Source organism: Elephas maximus, chromosome 3 (genome assembly GCF_024166365.1).
Source record: "Elephas maximus indicus isolate mEleMax1 chromosome 3, mEleMax1 primary haplotype, whole genome shotgun sequence".
NCBI classification, from domain to species: domain Eukaryota; kingdom Metazoa; phylum Chordata; class Mammalia; order Proboscidea; family Elephantidae; genus Elephas; species Elephas maximus.
The window spans coordinates 16,324,755-16,340,756 of record NC_064821.1 but is presented as its reverse complement, the minus strand read 5'-3'; the positions used below and the strand labels follow the sequence as shown (position 1 = coordinate 16,340,756).

At 41.8% G+C, this 16,002-nt stretch overlaps 1 protein-coding gene across 1 annotated transcript in view; it reads left to right on the top strand.

The window, feature by feature from the left end:
• The window catches only part of LOC126070925 (vomeronasal type-2 receptor 26-like), a 43,973-nt gene extending 31,660 nt beyond the window's left edge, over nt 1-12,313 (top strand). The window contains 6 exon segments of the mRNA XM_049875253.1: nt 4,117-4,408; nt 5,797-5,993; nt 6,149-6,581; nt 8,812-8,943; nt 11,385-11,622; nt 11,625-12,313. Of these exon segments, the coding sequence (XP_049731210.1) occupies nt 4,117-4,408; nt 5,797-5,993; nt 6,149-6,581; nt 8,812-8,943; nt 11,385-11,622; nt 11,625-12,313 (1,981 nt within the window).
• Nucleotides 12,314-16,002: the final 3,689 nt, after the last annotated feature.

Below are 16,002 nucleotides of genomic sequence, written 5' to 3'. Positions count from 1 at the left end.
ACAGGTTAAATAAGTGTGGTTAAAGGATACAACCTTGACGCACACCTTTCGTGACTTTAAACCATGCGGTATACCCGCGTTCTTTTTGAACAACTGCCTCTTGGTTCTTGTACAGCTTCCTCATGAGCACAATTAAGTGTTCTGGAATTCTTATTCTCTGCAATGGTATCCGTAATTTGTTATGATCCACACGCTTGAATGAATTAGCATAGGCAATAAAACCCAGGTAAACATATTTCCTGTATTCTCTTCTACCAGTCAGGATCCACCCGACATCAGCAATAATATTCCATTGATAGGACCTCAGTAAAATAATCTGCTTGGATGAAAGCTATACCATTGAGGTAAATCCTACCTCAATTCTGCCCCAAAGCCCTGCAAATCTCAGTTAGTTGCTTGGCTCATCACTGACTTGATTCCACCTAGGAACAACAAAACAAGTCTTTTGAAATAAAATTATTAGGAATGCTAAGGAAATTTATTTAGGTCTTGATTATAATTTGTCAATTTAATTTTTTATAATTGTAACTACTGATCCTAAATATTTTCTCTGTTCTTTGGTCATAAACTTCTTTGTTTTTGTTGTTGTTAGGTGCTGTCCAGTCGGTTCTGACTCATAGCGACCCTATGCACAATTGAAACGCTGCCTGGTCCTGAGCCATCCATAAAATCGTTGTTATACTTAAGCTCATAGTTGCAGCCACTGTGTCAGTCCACCTCGTTGAGGGTTTTCCTCTTTTCTGCTGACCGTGTACTCTGCCAAGCATGATGTCCTTTTCCAGGGACTGATCCCTCCTGACAACATGTCCAAAATATGTAAGACACAGCCTTGCCATCCTTGCTTCTAAGGAGCATTCTGGTTGTACTTACTCTAAGACAGATTTGTTCATTCTTTTGACAGTCCATGGTATATTCACTATTCTTCACCACTGCCACAATTCAAAGGCATCAATTCTTCTTCAGTCTTCCTTATTCATTGTCCAGCTTCCACATGCATATGATGTGATTGAAAATACCATGGCTTGGGTCAGGCACACCTTAGTCTTCAAGGTGACATCTTTGCTCTTCAACATTTTAAAGAGGTCCTTTACATCAGATTTACCCAATGCAATGCGTCTTTTGATTTCTTGACTGCTGCTTCCATGGCTTTTGATTGTGGAGCCAAGTAAAATGAAATCCTTGACAACTTCGATCTTTTCTCCGTTTATCATGATGTTGCTCATTGGTCCAGTTGTGAGGATTTTTGTTTTCTTTATGTTGAGGTGTAATCCATACTGAAGGCTGTGGTCTTTGATCTTCATTAGTAAGTGCTTCAAGTTCTCTTCACTTTCAGCAAGCAAGGTTGTGTCATCTGCATAACACAGGTTGTTAATGAAAAAAAAAATGAGTCTCCCTCTAATTCTGAACCCCTATTCTTCTTCATATGGTCCAGCTTCTCAGATTATTTGCTCAGCATACAGATGGAATAGGTATGGTGAAAGGATACAACGCTGATGCACACCTTTCCTGACTTTAAACCAATCAGTATCCCCTTGTTCTGTCCGAACAACTGCCTCTTGATCTATGTAAAGGTTCCTCATGAGCACAATCAAGTGTTCTGGAATTCCCATTCTTCACAATGTTATCCATAATTTGTCACGGTCCACACAGCCTAATGCCTTTCCATAGTAAATAAAATATCAGGTAAACATCCTTCTGGTATTCTCTGCTTTCAGCCAGAATCCACCTGACATCAGCAATGATATCCCTGGTTCCACATCCTCTTCTGAAACCGGCCTGAATTTTTGGCAGTTCCCTGTCGATATACTGCTGTAGCCGTTTTTGAATGATCTTCAGCAAAATTTTGCTTGCGTTTGATATTAATGATATTGTTCTATAACTTCCACATTCGGTTGGATCACCTTTCTTGGGAATAGGCATAAATATGGATCTCTTCAAGTCAGTTGGCCAGGAAGCTGTCTTCCATATTTCTTGGCATAGACAAGAGAGTACCTCCAGCGCTACATCTGTTTGTTGAAACATCTCAATTGATATTCCATCAATTCCTGGAGCCTTGTTTTTTGCCAGTGCCTTCAGAGCAGCTTGGACTTCTTCCTTCAGTACCATCGGTTCCTGATCATATGCTGCCTCTTGAAATGGTTGAACATGGACTAATTTTTTTTTTTGATATAATGAATCTGTGTATTCCTTCCATCTTCTTTTGATGCCTCCTGCATTGTTTAATATTTTCCCTATAGAAAGAACCCTTCACTATTGCAACTCAAGGGTTGAATTTTTTCTTCAGTTCTTTCAGCTAGAGAAATGCTGCGTGTGTTCTTCCCTTTTGGTTTTGCAGCTCAAGCTCTTTGCACGTGTCATTATACTTCACTTTGTCTTCTCGAGACCCCCTTTGAAATCTTCTGTTCATTTCTTTTACTTCATCAATTCAAGAATAAGTTTCAGAGTCTCCTCTGACATCCATCTTGGTGTTTTCTTTCTTTTCAATGACCTGTTGGTTTCTTCAAGGATAATGTCCTTGATGTCATTCCACAACTCATCTGGTCTTCAGTCACTAGTGTTCAGTGCGTTGAATCTATTCTTGGGATGGTCTCTAAATTCAGGTGGGTTATACTCAAGGTCATATTTTGACTTTCGTGGACTTGCTCCGGTTTTCTTCAGTTTCAGCTTGAACTTGCACATGAGCTATTGATGGTCTGTTCTACAGTTGGCCCCTGGCCTTGTCCTGACTGATGATATTGACCTTTCCATCATCTCTTTCCAAAGATATAGTCAGTCTGATTCCTGTGTGTTCCATCTGGTGAGGTCCCTGTGCGTAGTCACCGTTTATGTTGGTGAAAGAAGGTATTTGCAATGAAGAAGTCGTTGGTCTTGCAAAATTCTATCATTTGATCTCCGGCATTGTGTCTTTCACCAAGGCCATATTTTCCAACGACCGATCCTTCTTCTTTGTTTCCTACTTTTGCAATCCAATCACCAGTAATTATCAATGCATCTTGATTGCATATTTGATCAATTTCAGACTGCAGCAGCTGATAAAAATCTTCTGTTTCTTCATCTTTGGCCCTAGTGGTTGGTGCATAAATGTGAATAATAATTGTATTAACTGCTCTTCCTTGTAGGCCTGTGGATATTATCCTATCACTGACTGTGTTGTACTTCAGGATAGATCTGGAAATGTTCTTTTTGGCAATGAATGCAACAGCATTCCTGTTCAAATTGGCATTCCCAGCACAGTAGACTATATGATTGTCCAATTCAAAATGGCCGGCCAATACCAGTCCATTTCAGCTCACTAATGCCTAGGATATTGATATTTTTGCATTCCATTTCATTTTTGCCAATTTCCAATTTTCCTAGATTCTTACTTCGTACATTCCAGGTTCTGATTACTAATGGATTTTTGCAGCTGTTTCTTCTCATTTTGAGTCGTGCCACATCAGCAAATGAACATCTGAAAGCTTGACTCCATCCATGTCATTAAGGTCGACTCTACTTTGAGGAGGCAGCTCTTCCCCAGCCATCTTTGAGTGCCTTCCAACCCGGGGGGCTCATCTTCCAGCACTTTATCAGACAATGCTCCACTGCTTTTCATAAGGTTTTCACTGGCTAATGCTTTTCAGAAGTAGACTGCTGGGTCCTTCTTCCTAGTCTGTCTTAGTCTGGAAGCTCAGCTGAAACCTGTCCTCCATGGGTGACCCTGCTGGTATCTCAATACCGATGGTATAGCTTCCAGCATCACAGCAACACGCAATCCCCCACAGTACGACAAACTGATAAAAAAGACATTGAAATCCATGTGAAATTGTTCACTACAGTTAAGTAAGTAAACCCAGCTAAATGCATGTGTACCTTGCCTACTGTAAGGCTGTGCTTACTGGTCATGCTGTATGTACTTATATATACTGGATATGCATTATATCTAGGGTATAAAAACTTAATTGAGAGTGAGATTAGAAAAAATTCTAGAAGATGTCTCCTTGTGGTGCAATAAAGGAACTAAAGAAACAAAGGAGAAAAACAGAGTTCTAAAATATTATTTTTCCTTGGCTTGGCTTAAAGTTACTCCTGAATAATTATGACTTGATCATTCTCCCTTATGATGTCCACTCTTTTTAGGTTGTTCCCAAAAAACTACCAGTTTTTTCTGGTCTTTGACTTTGCCATTGAGGAGATCAACAAGAACCCCTACCTGCTCCCCAACCTGTCCTTGGGTTTTGACCTCTACAATGCCATTCCCAGGGACCACAGAACCTCAGAGAGTGCCCTGTTTTGGCTCTCGGGAGGGAGGCAGATTCTCCCTAATCACAACTGCCGGAGACAGAGCAAATCTGTCGCTAGCATTATGGAAAGCAAATCAGCATCCTCTGCAGAGGTTGGAACACTGCTGGAGCTCTACAAAAGCCCACAGGTCAGTTGATTGTGAGCTCTGGAAACATAAGATCAGGTTGTGTCAATGGCATTCCCTCCTGTCTGATCAAGGGAAGGGAGGAAGGAGGGTTTATGTATTCCTTGACTGTTGTCCACAAATTCCAATCAATTCTGAGGATTGTGAGCTTATAACTTGTGCCATGAAGGAGGATGAAGGAAGGGGAAGGAGCAGTGCTGTGTATCCTTTGAAGCTCAGCCCAGATTACAGCTCAGGACCAATACATCCACGCCAACTTCTGGAAATATAATCTGCTCACCTTCAACAGATAGCTGTGTGCCTTGTCGAAAATGCCCCAGGCAGGGAACTTCCCCAACCGGGATAAAACCCTTCTCAGCGGACAGACAGAGGCCAATAAATAATTGATGTGGGGGTAAGGCCTGGCCCTGTAGTCCGAATATGGTATATTAATAAAGTCCCCAACAATCAGTTGAGATGCAGATGCAGCTGTCTTATGGTTCAGCTTCTCCCTCTGTCCAATCCTGCTTTTCTCATGTGCCCAGAGGTGTGTCTCCTGAGGGCACTCCCATAAACTTTCCACATGCCACTCTCCATATCAAAGTCCCTTTCCAGGGAACCTGATCTAAGACAAGCAGCAGTCAGAAAGAATTAAGGCCAAAATAAGATTTAAAAAAAAACCCATTGCTGTCGAGTCACTTCCAACTCATAGCGACCCTACAGCACGGAGTAGAACTGCTCCACGGGGTTTCCAAGGAGCGGCTGGTAGATTTGAACTGCAGCACTTTTGGTTAACAACCATGTTCTTAACCACTGTACCACCAGGGCTCCAAAATAAGAGCCTTACGTTATGAGAATTCTGTGATGGAAAAATCATATTTCGAGACTCAGAGTTTATAATTGTGCTCCTCAGGATAATCTACAGTATGCTGAGGTATTAAGTTAAATCCAAAATATCAAGGGTGTAACAGGAAGTATTTATTATCAGGGTTCATATCCAACATTGATCGCTAGGGAGATGGGCCTCAGTTACTAAGCCACAGGCTTAAAGCTGGTGGAAACACTACCATCGTGCAGGTGCACCAGCTGATATTAGTGCCTTCTTCTGTTGACCTGCAGGAGATGATGAGCACACGGAGATCTTCCACATCATCTTTTATGCTTTAGCCTGAAAGTCACACCAGGGGTTACACATCATGTCCTGAAAGCAGGGAGGCTGGAATATATGGTCTTCTGTTTGAACAGAATGAAAAAAGAACTGTGGAGTGTCCAATGCAGTTTCTTATTTTTCTTCAGCAGATATTCCATTAATTCCCCCTTCCACAGAGAGAATTCTCTTACTCCCTCTCTAATGAAGACCACTGAAATCCCATGCAACTCAGATTCATGACCTTTCTTTGTTTCATATTCAGGTCACATATGGTCCTTTTGATCCTATTCTGAGTGACAAAGACCGGTTCCCATCACTGTATCCGATGGCCTCCAAGGACGGCTTTCTGGTCCATGGAATGATCCAGTTATTGATGCATTTTGGCTGGACCTGGGTGGGGCTTTTTGTCTCTGAAGATATGAAAGGGGAGCAGTTCCCCAGGACCTGGAAGCAGAGATAGTAAAGGAAAGTATCTGTGTGGCCTTTGTAGAAAAAGTCTCTGAGATCAGGAGACTACACGAAGTCAGTACGTTGATGTTGAGAGACAGGATCAGGGATTCATTAGCAAATGTGTATATACTGTATGGTGATGCTGAGAGTATCAAATTTATAAGCTATTTCACAGAAACTTACTTAATCTCTGGAAAGGTATGGATCATGGAAGAAAACTGGCATAATCTTTTGCATGACATCTATGGAAGCCTCTTATTTTCACATTGGGAGAAGGCAATCCCTGGCTTCAGACACTTTGTCAAGGGAGTGAACCCATCCAGGTATCCAGAAGACTTTTACCTCAGGAAAATCTGGCTTCAAATATTTAATTGTTTGATTGTCGGGACACAATGTGGAGAAATCGAGAACTGCCCACCAAATGCTTCCTTAGAGTCGGTGCCAGTCTCTATGGGCATGATGAACTTGTCTGATTCTAGCTATCCTGTCTATAATGCTGTATATACTGTGGCCCAAGCCCTCCATGAAATGCTTCTGATTAACACAGAAATGGGATCTACAGGAAATGCAGAGGGACCTACACTCCTCCCCTGGCAGGTACATCTCCTCCAGAGGCAGGATTTGTATTGTTCACCTAATGGCATTAGTGGTATTCTATTGAGGCACAGCAGCATGACCAGGCTTGTGACTCATGGTCAATAGGATCAGGCAAAATGAATGAAAGATTGTTCCCAGTGGATATACTGATAAGTGCAATTTTTGAGTATCAACTTGGAAAACCCTGGTCATGGGGTGTGGGGAGAGGTTCAGTTAAAGACCATGCAATAAGAAATGGTTATCAGAAAAGTTTCTTAAGGCCTAATGTGTAAGATATGACCCAACCACAACTCATGCGAATTCACAGGTAGGTAAAAATGGGTCAAGTCTTTATTTCTCCCTGGGATACATACATTCCCCTTCCTTGGTATTCTAAAATGTCTTTGGGAAATGTTCTTTTTTTGAGCCATACCTGGTGACACTCTGACAAGTGCTTTATTTATTTTTTCTTACCAAACCTGCGACATCATGGGAGCGGGGGTTATAGTCCCAATTTGACATATGAAAACCCACACAATACATGTAAGATCCTGGGATTACCTAGGATGAAAATGGATTTGTTGGGATGTTAAAATCTTCATTTACACCAGTTTTAACGAAGCCGCAAGCAGACTTTGTTGGTCAGGGTTGGATCAAAGCAAACATGTAAGCCAACCTCTAAATGGTGTCATGATTGGATTTGATTAGGCCTCCATTATTCTGGAGCCCTGGTGGCATTCTCCCTTGAGACCATGAGATGGTGGGCACACACAAAAAAATCAGCAACTACCATAACAAAATCCTGAGGGTAGAGAGGTGGGGAAAGAAGAATTAATTGGTAGGTATGAGCCCTCCATCTCTAATTTGAATGCAATCCTGTTTTAAAATTATGCCTCACCTCTAGCTTCATCCATTTATAAGGAATATCCAATTTACAAACAGCATTGGGGACAATATATTCTTGGATGAGAAAAAAAACTCTATGACACGGTATGATATTGGAAACCCTGTGAATTTTACTGGTGATTTTAGCCTGCTGATTAAAGTCGGAGAGTTTATCTTCAATAATCCACACGATCAAGAGTTAGGCATCAACAAAGAGATGATAGAATGGCCTGTTGGATTCAAAGAGGTATGACATCATCTCAAAATTGGACATATACATTGTAGCTTTATCTGAACAGAGCCATGAGAGGCGATTGAGTTGGCACTCTGTTAACCCAGGGCTAAATTTATGATATTACTTTCACATATTATACGGCTGCACCTCTGGGAAGAGTAAGTTTATATGTGTAATTGTTTGATTGTTTTTAATTTCGGTTCGATTAGCCGTTAAGTATTGGAATGCATACACTGAAGGGAGGTAATGGACCTACTTTTTAAATTTTATACTTGGTTATCCTCCATATATCACAGAAGAGTCTTAATCATGCATGCTCCAATCCCTATGTTTAGATGCACTGTAAACACAGATAGAGTCTGGATTTCAGCGATCTCTTTATAGATTTCATCCTCATTCTTTTTTCTATCGGTAATTTGTCTATCGAGAAGTCATCATCGTTTTGTTTATCTTCTGAAAGCACTGCCCGTCATTTCATCCAACTTACTACAGTTTATCAATCTTGGGCAGTTTTGTGGATGTTTGTACAGAAGTGATACTTCCACTTTTAAGGTTTCATTAAATGCCCGACAAAGGGGTACTATACCTGAACTCATGAACTCAGATTTGGATTAACCCCAATATCTGGTCCATAACATCCACTCATCGTTCTTTGCTGGTACACTTCAATTTACTTATGTAGGTACCTCTAGTAGGAAGTCTATTTATCACATTGTTAAATTCTTCCATGTAATACCTAAACTCTTATATCCAGTCAAGTATGGGGGCATGGTAAAATTATCCTTGGACATACAAGGCCTCAGAATCCTTATGATACAGTGACCTACACTGAAAGGACTTTAAGATAAAGTAGCAAAAAAAAAGGAGAGAAACACTCAGGGGATGTTTCAGGTGATGTATGAGATAAAAGTCACCAGCTACTTCGGTAAAATTTTGATTGTATGTGTAACCAGTTAAAGAAAGAGGAAAAATATTATTGGTAATTTATATTTAGAGATCTAGGTAATATCAACAGGATGGAGCTGGAAAAGTGCCAGAAAGTGTAATAGAAGATCCAATTTCTTGCTTATTAGTGGACAAACTGCTAATAATGTGCAAAGTAATAACCAATGCATCCTTGTTTCTCTGCAGACTCCTCAATCTGTGTGTAGCCAGAGCTGTGGTCCAGGATCCAGGAAAATTCCAGAAGAAGAAAGGCCATTCTGTTGCTTTATTTGTACAATTTGCCTAGAGACAGAGACTTCAAATCAGACAGGTATGAATGTTTATGACTGCCCTCTAATAACCCCAGCCCTCGCGCCATTCTCTCCATGAAAAGGACAGGAAGGGGAAGTTGCAGTGGGGTCCTAGGCCATGATTGTCTTCTGTTTTTTCTTTCACTCATTCATTCACTATATTTACTTTTATACCTAATATTGCTACAACATTATGGGAAAGGAGTAGATCTTTTGTACACTATTGGAACTAAATTGGTGTTAATTCAGAATAGATTGTTATAAAGTTAAGACGATAATCGTAAGCTCTAAGGTCACTACTAAGGAATACACTAAAATATACGCTGAAAAAATACACAAGAGGTAATCTAAATAGTTGCAAGATAAAAATCAATTAATCATAATTATGTATACATGTTTTTTGTATATATGTAATTATAAAATACATGCAGAAAAATACACAAGAGGGAATCAAAATAGTACACAAGAAAAAAATATATGAATCATTAAAAAAGACCATCATGCGGGAATTCTGGAACAAAAAAGGCATACGATAAGTAGAAAACAAAAAGCAGAAGTCTTCTTTTATCAATAATTACCTTCCATATAAATTGATTAAACTCTCAAATTAAAAGGCAGTGATTGGCCTAATGGATTGAAAAGAAAAAAATAAATGATCAAATACTGCATATAAGAAACTCACATACAGTGAGTTATAAAGACACACATACGGTGAAAGTGACAGGAACATTGATATTCCATGCAAATATTAGCCAAAAGAGGGCTGGAGCTGCTATGCTAATACCAGACAATGTAGACTTTGAGCAAAAAATCATTACAACAAAGAAGGACATTATATATTCATGAAAAGGTCAATATGTCAAAGGATACACCCCTCATTATTAAAACAGAAAAGAAATGTAAGAAGGCATTGTCGTTTGCCTCTGCAATATCCATCCTTCATACCTTCCCACCAAATCCCAAAGAATGTTCTGGTATCTATCTCTGTACCCCTTAGCACAGTTGTTAGGCATTTGTCTGCTAAGCAAAGGGCGGGAAGTTTGAATTCACCAGCCACTACCTGGAAACCCTATGGGGAAGTTCTACTCTGTCCTATAGGTTTGCTGTGTGTAGGAATTGACTTTACTGAAACAGGGTTTTTTACCCCATAGCTTATGAATCTTGTGCGAAGTTAAACCAAAGTTCAGGACTAGTTATAGCCCCTACTGGTCAATGTGAATTCCCAGCACCTTAACCTGTGTCTTAGACTGGGTTCGCTAGAGAAGAAAAACCAATAAGGTGTATAAATATATGCATTTATATCAAGAAAATGGCTCACACGGTTGTAGAGGCTGGGACATCCCAAGTCTGTGGTTCAAGATAGAGGATTCTCCTGATGCACATAGCCACAGAGACTGGCGAACCCAAGATCAGCAGGTCAGAGAGCACGGCTCACACTCAGAGGCTGTGAAGACTGATGAATCCCAAGACCAGCAGGCAAGACCACAGGAAAGCTGCTAGCTCAAGTCCCAAGAATCTAAGGTCAGATGAACAGGAGATGAACACCTGCTGGATCCAGAATGAGTAAAAGCCCACAAGTCTTGCCAGAATATCCACTTATATTCAATGCAGGCCACACGCCCGAGGAAACTCCCTTTCAACTGATTGGTTACTCACAGAAGATCCCATCATGGAGATGATCCCATAATATCAAGTCTCATCATGGAAGTCATCACAGCATCACAGGACTCTCAAACCACTGAGAATCATGGCCCAGCCAAGTCGACACACAGCCTTAACCATCACAGCCAGTAACTGATTTAGAAAAAAAAGGGGGGAGGAGGGAACCTTTATGGTTAGAAACATCAAGAAGAACAGTGCTAAATTGTTTTGGGAAAGATAATCCTCACACTTCAGAGAGCTACATGAATCTTCTTTCTCTCTCAATCTGAGTGAGAATAAGGAAACTTTTAGACTTGATTATTCCGTGAAAATACTGTAAACTATGGCAGTACAGGGCCAATCATCAAGAATGCACTGGGGACAGCAGAGGAAATGGTTGTGACAATCTTAGTGCTTAACAATATAATAGACCTTTTTTGTACCATTAGCTGAAGATTCAGTTTGACTGGGTTTTTTCTTACCTGCAGCTGGAAGCATTCTCCCTGGATCAGGAATAAACCTAAAAACCCACTGCCACCGAGTCGATTCTGACTCATAGTGACCCTATGGGACAGAGTAGAACTGTCCCATAGAGTTTCCAAGGACTGCCTGGCAGATTCGAACTGCCGACATTTTGGTTAGCAGCGGTAGCACTTAACTATTGCGCCACCAGGGTTTCTGGGTCAGGAATACAGAATCTTAATCTGGCGTGTCTGAGTATTAATCTGAGGAGGTCAGTCTGCACAAAGAAGGCAAATGTAAACTTGGTAAAATGAAGAGCTTTTGAAACTGAAATGCCGAATCTTTGCTTTTTCTCCAGATGCACAGCAATGTGTCTAGTGTCCAGCCCATGAGTACCCAAACAGTGAGAGAAATCACTGCCTCCCAAAGGTTGTGACTTTCCTGTCCTTTGAAGATTCACTGGGGGTGACTCTGGCCTGCATTGCCTTGTGCTTCTGTGTTGTCACAGCTACGGTTCTGTGGGTCTTTGTGAAGCACCGAGACACTCCCATAGTCAAGGCCAACAACCACGCTCTTAGCTACATGCTGCTCCTCTCCCTCCTCCTGGCTTCCTCTGCTCCTTACTCTTCATTGGCTGTCCCAACACAGCCACCTGCCTTCTCCGACACATCACATTTGGAGTTGTGTTCACTGTGGCTGTTTCTACTGTTTTGGCCAAAACTCTTACTGTGATTCTGGCATTGAAGGCCATGAAACCCGGAAGAACCATGAGGTGGTTGCTGGTTTCAGGGGCTTCTAACTCTGTGGTTGCCATCTGCTCTCTGATCCAAGTGATTATCTGTGGTATCTGGCTGGGTACCTCTCCCCCTTTCATTGACATAGACACATACTCTGAGCCCAGACACCTCATCGTTGAGTGCAGTAAGGGCTCAGTCACTGCCTTCTACTGTGTCCTGGGATACCTGGGATCCTTGGCCACGGGGACTTTTTCCTTGGCTTACGGCACCAGGAACCTGCCTGATACCTTCAGTGAAGCCAAGTGTCTGACATTCAGCATGCTGATGTTCTGCAGTGTTTGGGTCACCTTCCTTCCTGTCTACCACAGCACCAAGGGGAAGGCCATGGTGGCCATGGAGATCTTCTCCATCTTGACCTCTAGTTTGGGGCTACTAGGTTGCATCTTTGCCCCAAAGTGCTACATTATTCTAATAAAGCCTGATAAGAATGCTTTGAAAGAACTAAGGGACAAAATAGATTTCAGGGGAAAGATGTGGTCTAAGAATTTCTCTCACTAGTGCCTATCTGGTTTTTAGGCTACCGAACAATAAACCAGGTGATTTTGCATCCAGATGTTAGAAAATAGTTGAAACTGCTTTACTTCTTTACTTTGGAACAAGTTCTGCCTCCTTTAGTTCTGGAATTCTTGTGTACAACATTTCTTAGCCAGCCTTCATGATCACAAATGTGAATGTTATCTCAGATTAATGGTTATCCAGAAAATGTTGTTTGTGCATTAATTACTACACTTCCTTTAGTCAACTGAGAGACGCTGTAAACAATCATGTTTTCTGGAAAATATTTAAGTTGTACTGCGGCTTTCTATTCTATTCTCTTCTGAACCCTTTGTTGTTGTTTTTAGGTGCTGTTGAGTGGGTTCTGACTCACGGAGACCCTAGGGACAACAGAATGAAACACTGCTTGGTCTTGCACAATCTTCATGACCATTGTTATGCTTGAGCCTGTTGTTGCCACCACTGTGTCAGTCCATCTCACTGAGGGTCTTTCTCTTTTTTGGTGATCCTCTACTTTACCAAGAGTGATGAACTTCTCCAGTGTCTGGTCCCTTCTGATAACATGTCCACAGTATGTGAGATGAAGTCTAGACATCCTTGTTTCTAAGAAGTAATCTGGCTGTGCTTTTTCCAAGACAGATTTGTTTGTTCTTCTGGCAGTCCATTGCATATTCAGTATTCTTAGCCAACTCCATAATACAAAGGCATCAATTTTTTTTTTCCATCTTCCTTATTCATTGTCCATCTTTCATAGGCATATGAGGCAACTGGAAACACCATGGCTTGGGTCAGGCACACTTGACCCCTTTAGAGATTTTAAATGTTAACTGTAGGTTTATAATGTATTTAGTATATTCCTGAATTCAAGAGGTAATTAGTTTACATGTCTTGCACAAATGTATCATCTATTATCCATAAACTTGTTATTACAAGATTTTTGCCCCACTGTTTTAAATGGTATCTTTATCACGTACTGAATTCTCACATATATGTGGATCGGTTTCTTACCTACATGATTTCTTCCTTCTATTGATAGATTTTTGTGTTTGTGCTTATTTTTCGTCCAAATACCAGACTTGATGGAACGGTTTTATCATTGAGGTAGAGTTATTATAACATGCAATGAACCATTTTGATGTTAAATCAAAATCAGTGTCAGTTAATGAACCCACAATGTTCTGTAACCACCACCTACTTCTAGAACCTGATTATCACTCCAGAACAATACACATTGCCCGTTAAGAGGTTACTCCCAATTCTTCCCTTCTCCTAGGCCTTGGCAACCATCAATCTTCTGTGTGTTTCTATGGATTTGTCCATTCTAGATATTCCATACAAGCATTTTTGTGGAGGTGGAGCCAAGATGGCAGAATAGACAGACACTTCCATTGAGCCCTCTTTACAACAAAGAGCTGAAAAAACAAGTGAAACTAAGACAGGGAGCAAAGGCCCTGAGATCAGAGGGCGCCTGTTTGAAAAATAGCAAAGAGATTGGTGTGGTTAGAGGAGAAGCAAATCCAAGAGAAAGAGACTATATTATAAGAGAGGTAATAGGGGGTTGAGTGTGGAACCTAGAGACTTAGTAAGACAAGGAACAGAGGGCCCCCAAAATCTGCAAACAAAATAACAAGAAATGGGCCAAGGCACAGAAACAAAGCCATTCCTCAGAACAATGGGGCAGGGCGTCTAAAAATACCTTTTAAAGTTGCCTTTCATAAGCAGCTGGATAAAACCAGGCCCAGGGACATGCACAGAACATCCACCTGACCGCTGTGTAACCCCTTCCACCGGGGCAATGAGGGGCTGCAGGCCCAGCCAGGGAATTGTATCCGGGGAGCAAGAGACTGTGCGGGCGTGACACCCAATAATAAGTCCTGCTACGAATCCCACAGGCCTCCAGGACAGGAGCCATCTTAGAAAGCTGCTGCGCATACCTTAGTTAACATATCCCCACCTATGCCTATGAATAAACATGAATCTTTTCCCGCCCAAGAACTTTTAAAAATGTGGGCCTTTGTTTTGTTCTGTGAGATGAGGGTAAGTATTGCTCTAGGCGCTCCTTGTCTCCGCTCCCAAGCCTCTTCAATAAAGCTATGCTCATGTGGAAAACTATGTGCGTTACCTGCTCATTCTTGACCAGTAACAGGCAAGAACCTTATTCCAGTAACAAAACGAGTATATTTATGACAAGCTAGGAGCCCTGAACATCAAAGGCAAGCTTAGAAAATGAACTGAGGGGCAGGGGAAGGAAGAGACGGTTCAGAAGCGGAGAGGAGTTACCGAATCCCTGGGAGTCCTCAGGCAGCATTTCCCGGAGCGGCAGCAGTTTCCCCAGGGAGAAGCAGCCACCCACACACCCAACTCACACCTCTGGAACCAGGGCAGAATGGCGCTGTCAGCAAAAAGCTAAGAACTTGTGAATATTTTCCCACACTCCCCCACCCCCTGAGGCCCCCTTACAAGCCGGCTTCAGTGGCTGACTTCCCTGGGCCTGAGATGGGCCCTGTTGAGTGCCTAGAGCCATCCTCCCAGCCATGGAGAAGGATTAAATTAGCATTGGGGGAAAAGACAATTTGCCAGCTCTACTATCCGGGGGAGCTGAGGACAGAAGTGGATCCTGTCCTGGCATAAACAGTCTGTGGACTTTGAGTACCTTTCCTCTCGGCATAGCTTTTGTGCACCTATTTCAGGAGAATAAACCCTTGTTGGCAGACTGCAACCCTTTCAGCTGTGTGGCGGAGAGGTTGGTGTTTGATGTTTGAGACTGCTTTGCCTATTAAACACGGTCTTCACCTTCCCATATGAGGGGCCTAAGGACTGGTAGCTCCACTCAGGTCACCCAGCCACCTGTGACAGGGGTCCAAGGATAACTGGTACCTCCCAGTCCTTACAATCAAAAACATTGGGTGCCCGTGGTCCACCTGCAGAACCCACCCACCTGTACGCTGTATGGATCAGGGGACACACCTTCCTCAGAGACACGTGAGGGATGATTCTCAGTCCCCTGCCGTTTTCAGAGTGTGACCTCTGCAGCAACCAGATACCGGTACCTACACCAATTACCCCTGCCCTTCTAAGACTATAGGACAAAGCCTGTACCACACACTTGATGATCAGCTAACTGAAAAACTGAGCTGAATTCATGCAAGCAAAATGAATGGACTTCTAGACTGATATACCTGATAATAGCTCTAGCCATTTGGGGACAGGACATCAGAGCCCTAAAGGTGAAAATAATCAAGCCAGCTCACTCAAGCAACCCATTTGGGCATATCAAAACCAAACAAAGCATGAAGCCACAACACAGTAAGCAAACATAAAATAAACAAAAACAATAACTTATAGATGGCTCGGAGACAACAGTCAATATCAACTCACATAAAGAAACAGACCATGATCACCTCAACAAGCTCTCAAAAGAAAGAATCCAGGGATCTTTTAGGTGAAAGTGCCTTCCTGGAATTTCCAGAGGCAGAGTACAAAAGATTAATATACAGAACCCTTCAAGACATCAGGAAGGAAATGAGGCAATGCACAGAAGAAGCCAAGAAACACAGATAAAGCAATTGAAGAAATTAAAAAGATTATTCAGCAACACAATGAAAAATTTAATAAGTTGGAAAAATCCATAGACAGACAGCAATCAGAAATTCAGAAAATTCAGAGAAGCAGATTGGAGCAAGTGGAAGGCA